The sequence below is a fragment of the Phaethon aethereus genome (genome assembly GCF_964289735.1).
Source record: "Phaethon aethereus genome assembly, chromosome: 8".
Lineage (NCBI taxonomy): Eukaryota > Metazoa > Chordata > Aves > Phaethontiformes > Phaethontidae > Phaethon > Phaethon aethereus.
This window is the reverse complement of record NC_138584.1, coordinates 3,654,190-3,660,189: the sequence shown is the minus strand read 5'-3', so window position 1 is coordinate 3,660,189 and position 6,000 is coordinate 3,654,190. Positions and strand designations below refer to the sequence as shown.

General features: G+C 49.0%; 1 protein-coding gene across 1 annotated transcript in view; it reads right to left on the bottom strand.

Moving 5' to 3' along the window:
• Positions 1-5,561: 5,561 nt before the first annotated feature.
• The window catches only part of COLGALT2 (collagen beta(1-O)galactosyltransferase 2), a gene marked incomplete at its 3' end in the record, with an annotated part of 57,848 nt that continues 57,409 nt past the window's right edge, over positions 5,562-6,000 (bottom strand). Inside the window, exon 12 of the mRNA XM_082002900.1 lies at positions 5,562-5,838. Within this exon, the coding sequence (XP_081859026.1) occupies positions 5,562-5,838 (277 nt within the window). The remainder of the gene's footprint in view (positions 5,839-6,000) is intronic.

Sequence of the window (6,000 nt, the reverse complement as noted above, 5' to 3'; positions counted from 1 at the left end):
AGGGTGAAGTGAAGGTGGTGAGTTTGTAACTGAGCCTTAACCTTTGCCCAGAGTTAGGGCAGGACTACAACAGAAGTTCAGTTCTCTCTGCATTTCAGTGTAAGCATGCATTGATGTCTGTATGGTATCATTTGTGAAGTATAGTATTGCTCACTCCGAGGTTGTATGTCTGTGTTAAGCTGAATGTTCTTGATTTTTAAAATGACACCCTCCAAAAGGTTATATATGAAAAAGATTTTTTTAATTGCTTACTTGTAATCTTTATATGATAAGTATATAAACTTTTTTTCTACTCATACTTGCCTGGAGTAATCTATTTTCTTCTCTTGGACTCTACTACTGCATGTCAGTTGTGGTTTTTTTACACCTCACACCCCTTCCCTGTCACTCCCTTCATCACTTTTACTGTTTTAACCAACTTCTTCCAGCTCCCACAACTCATCCTCCCTGCCATCCAGGGAACTCAACCACCACATTTTAGCTGTAACCCTTTAGCTACAGCCTTCCTTCAGCACTGTTTTACTCTTCAACATCACAGCCCGTAACAGTTTTGTACTGGTTGTAACACTGTCACCATTGCTGGCATGCTGCACTTTTTTTTTTTTAATTTCTAAAAGTTTTTACGAGGACAGCTTCTCTGCCGCTTCACCAGTGTGGCTGGCAGCGCTGTCCAAGAAAACCCATCTCTCGCCTACGCTACCCGCTGAGTGGCAGCAGCTCATCACGAGCCCCAGGCAGGCCCGTCGCACGCTGCAGGACTGCAACCAGCTGGTCGAGAGCTGAAGGTAAAGGTCAGCAAAGCAAAAGCCACCCCAGTGCGTCAGTCACGCACACGGACCCGCTACTGCTAGGGAAGGTTTTGTGCTATTTTTTGAGCTTTCAATTTAGTGATTTCTGTTGTAACTAATTGGGTAACTTAGGTTATACACAAATTTTACAACTTCTTCATGAAATCATTCTCTTTTGGGTCACTGAATGATTTCTGCAGCAGGTTAACACAAAAAAAAAATTCAAGTGTTTCCATCTTTTCCCCATTGTCTCCATGTTTCTTCCTGGCCTCACCCAGTAACTTCCTGGGGATTTTCCCCCCTGCACAAAATACAAATGGGTAGAGTTTACACCACAGCAGCTTCTTCTACCCTTTAGCACAGCCCCTCTTCCCCAGGCGCTCTCCCGCCACCGACCTGCCATTTCACAAGGCCCTTCGGCACTGGGGGAGACTCCGACAACTGCCAAAATCGCACGGTGAGTCCCTGAACCCTGGCAGCTGCCCTTGTCACCAAAGGGCCTCTCATGTTACAGCAGCAAAGGCAAAACAAAGAAGGATTACCCTGAGCTTATTTTTTTCCACTTAACCTACCTAGGGAGCTAAAACACAACAACAAAACCAACTCGCTTTCCTTCAGGATATATACAATCCATTGGCGAAGCAGGAATTTCGTAGTGCCATAGGGAGAATACAACAGCATTTTCCTTTCTCAAGGAAAACCTCCTTTCTAGGTTACAAGCTGTCTTATTGCAGATGATGATAATTTTTAGGGCCTGTCATCATCACCACCTTTCTTGTGAACTAGCTGCTCTTTCAGCTGGCTTTGTAAAACCTGTTCCTAGCTGCCACTGGTCCCTCACCAGACTCGCTGGGGTGTTTTTTCCATGAGTTGGGGGCTCAGCTCAGATGTTCCACAGCAGAGCAAACACCCTGTCCCAAAAGGAGGGAGAAGGGGAAAAAAAAAAAGGGGGGCGGGGGAAGCAGCCCTCCTTGGTCCATGAAGGAGCCTGGAAATTCTTAATTACCCCTTGCTAACTTCTGCTAACAGAAACTCCGTGTGACCGAGTGCATGACCCAGGGCACCTCCACCTTCGGGCTGCGGGTGCTAAACCGGGGGGAGGCTCCAGGGGACACCCCCTCCCTGCCCGAGCTGCTCCGTACCCCAGGGCGGCACAGCCCCTGCCCCGTGCCCAGCAACGGCCCTCACGGCTGGCTCAGGCTGGTGCTCCTGCTTGCGCTTCATTTTGGAGCCCATTAGATGAGCCAAAGAAAAATTAAGTACATGGGAAGTGGAAAAATATCAGAAAAAACACAGAAGTGTTTCAACTGGCTCCTACTTTTCCAAAACACAGTTAATTCTGAGCAGGGCAAAGCCCGGGAAACACCTGCCAAGGAACTGAAAACACAGACAGGGGAAGAAAACCAGCACTTGTCATAGCAGGTAGAAGCACCGTCCATCCACTACCTCTTGCATATGAAAAGAAGCAGAAAATTGTGTACATATATATACACACATATACAGGTATGAGAACCATCAGCTAGACTGAGGCCATGTCTGCTCTGAAATGGACACGTTAATTTAATTCATTACATTTTTATTCTTAATTTGTTTCCCCCCTCCCCTGAAACGGCCATCAAACCCCTTGTACCACTCGCTGCCAGAGTCAACGAAAAAACACACATTAAAAAAAGCAACCCAAAACCCCAAGGCTGTTGTCAAAATGCTTTTTGTAAACTGCTACTGCTCTACTTAAGGAAACCAAAGTTAAATAAAACTTGGCCTCCCTGAGCATCCAAACCAGCACCACCTCCGGAGAGCACTCCAGCAGCCAGCAGCTCCGGCCCAGGCGAGGCGACCGGGCTGACACCTCCACGCAGCAGCTTCACCTGGGATCAGAGCCAGCTGTGTCCCGCCTGCACTCGCCACGTCCCTGGGGCTCGCTGTGCGGCCGGGCTAGCCCAGCGGCTGCAACACGAAGGCTGTGCAGGTGATGCACAGACCTCTTTTTTTATCATTTGAATGAGCTACATGAAGGTTAAAAACGCAGGGGGATGCAAATCCCATTTTTTTAAAAATCCATGCTGTATTTCCTGTGTGACGCAGCGATGCTCCTGACCTCCCCCAGGAAGAGACCCACAGACCCCATCCCCACCAGCGAGCCCAGCAGGACCCGGGCACTGTGAGCGGCCCCGAGAGCTGGGACGGCACAACTCACTCCCAGGGTGTCAGCCCCTTCCCTCTCCAGCCCCCAGCACACAGTCGGGCGTACCATGAGGAGCACCAGGGTCGGATTCAGTCAAGACATTCATGGAGAAACTGCTTCTATAGGATCATGAGAGGTCAGAAGAGGAAGGGCTGGGAAAACCAGAGCACAGGGACATCAGCTCCCACGGCTGGGGAAAAGAGGCTGCCCTTGTAGACACAGAGGTGGGTCTTTCACAGAAAAGCTCTATGAGGGTGGAAGGCATATGCAGTGGTGATGTATATGAACCAGCATAACCGTAACGAGCCTTTACATGTAGAGGCAGCCACAGTACTAGATCAGAGAAACACCAGGCCAAAGGGACTCACCCCTCCGGCGCTGGCTCATCCCTGCTGTTCTGCCAGGCTCTGATGCACATGCATGCTAGTGGGCCTGGAAGCCCCGCACGGGTCCTACACCAGGCTGGGACCCCTGCTCCTCTGGTGCACCCTCCCCACCACAGCTCCAGCAGCTGCCCAGCCCTCAAACAGCAGTGCCAAAGGGCCGGAGAAACAGCTACACTGCAAAATCAGCCCCAATCCCAAGGGAACTGGGATTGGAATTTGGGGCATGGTTTAGTGGGCATGGTGGTGTTGGGTCGATGGTTGGACTTGATGATCTTAGAGGTCTTTTCCAACCTTAACGATTCTGCGATTCTATGAAGCATGATGTGACGGAATAACTTAGTAACCTGGTACTCATACCCACAGTGACACAAGACAACATGCTGGATGCTCACCAGTTCACAGATGTCCTGCTTCTGAAGGCCACACCAAGCTTCTTACCAGCATCTCAGGGATTGCCACGCTCAACACCGCTTCAAACAAGTCCGACCTGCTCCTCCTACAGCGAGACCTGTGGAGGAAGTGAGAGGGCTGGTCAGAGAGGAGTGACCCAGGCAGTGCGTGGTGGCCCACGGCAGACCTGCTCTCCATACTCACCATGTCGCATGGGCACCTGCTCCAGCCTGGACAGCTGAAGGAACATGGCTTCCAGGCGGTAGCTGCAGAACAGGCACGTTTATACGGCCAATGACTCCACGGTAGAGTGACACAGCTGAAAAACTCCTGAGCTGGCCTGTCCCCGCCAGGGCTACTCCCACCCAATGAAGAATACACACAGCTACTCATCTTGCACCAGGTTCTATGTATTATCAGACCGGCTGACAGGTAATAACATGTCTTTAGCAGAAAGCACAACATTGATCAGTAATTATTAAAAACAAACAAAAATTAAAAAAAAAACCCCAAACAAACCAAACGAAAACCAGCCACACATCCTCAACTGCACAGATCTGCCAGCAGGTGAGTCTCTAGCTCGCAAGTCCAGGAGGGCCTCCTCCCGCTGCAGCAGCAGCCTGTAGCTTGAGGTCTGTGCCAGCGAAACCTAAGTAGTGTAGTCCGTGATCACCTGGCCTCTGACAAGTGTTTTTTAAAAAAAAAAAAAAAAAAAACCCCAAACAAAAACAAACGCTATTCTCTGCTGACATGTTAGCCAACAGCAAGCACATCAGAGCTCATCCAAAAAACCAGACGAGTTTCCTCCTCACATGAAAAAAATATCAAGACAAATTGCCTTTCCGTCCTGTAACGCGCAATTCTATCGAGGCTGTCAAGAACAGTTGACAACACTAACATTTCTGTAGGTTGTTTTGTTTTTATAAAGATAGTGTCAAGCAGTTCATAACCAAACTTTTAAAATTGAAAGTTCCTAGAAGTCCTACACTAGGTTTTAAGGCCTAATTAAACAGGCCTGCAAATAGGTTGTCAGGCTTTGTTTTCCTGAAGGAGCAAATTGGGGAGGAAGGCATGACATGGACTTAACTCCACCTGCGTTCCCTTCAGACAGTGCAGAGACAAATAAAACCAGCAACCTCTGCTTTCTCCGCTAGCTTCCAAGATGCCAAGACATCAGTTCGGGATGGGATCTATCAAGTGGTGAAATTTGCAGAGGGGAAGCCAGCAATCGCTTTCTATAGCAGTGTGATGAGAGGGAAGACACTACAGAGGAGCGCCGCTCCAGTGCACTGAACATTTTTGGAAACCATCTTGATTCTGACAGGGATCCCTTTGAAAAACAAAACCAAATAACCCAAATGCTTGCCTGCAGTTTCTCACAGCAAACAGGGTTATAAAAGCCTACAAACCTACAAGGAGTAACAGTTACACAGCAGCCCAGTTACAGCTATCCAGAAAGGTATCAACACTTGTACACCTCTATATATTAATCTTTATAAATACAGTATTCTACACGAGGAACTGTAGAAAGACGTCATTCAAGGTTATTTTTTTTTAAACAAAAGCTTGCCAGGGCTTTTGTTCAGATCTCTGCCTTTTTTCTGCCAGTCTGGAACACTTGTTCTTTTTCGTCCTTCATCTCCCATCCAAGTCCTAAGCGGCTTGGTTAGTTGTCAGGTCCCACCACTGTGCTTTGCCGTCGAAGCAGTGGGAAGGAGACCGCATGAAGAGCTGCTCTACAACTTTCAAGGGTGAAAAGCTAAAGTGTGAGGCAGGTTCAGCTGTCAGCAGAGTCCCGGGGAAAGCAGGCAGTCATAGCTCATCCCTGGAGGACGGCGCGTTGAGAGATGACTGGGAAGGCAAGGCATCCTTGTTCTGGGCGTCGCTATGGATCTTGCCCTGCTGCCGGGATTTCCAGGAGTGTGTTCTATCCCAGTCAGTTGACACGGTCTCGTTGTCCCAGATCGTAGAGGTCTCTGTGTCGCTGAGGTAGCCTGGCTGCCCTGTGTAGTGGGTGGGGTAGACAAGCAGGGGTTCTGCTGAAAAGGCTTTCAAGTCTCTGGACTCGTAGTACTCCATGTACTTCGCTCTAAAGAGGAGAGAAAAATTATCAGTAATAGAGTGAATGTTCACCAGTGCCTCTGGCTATAACTGCGAGATACAAGCCAGTCCACCGCGCAAAGAGGTCCCAGGGAGTGGAGGCACTTCCTGGGGTGGAGGCTGACTCTCTACAGCCAGAACCACGTGCCTT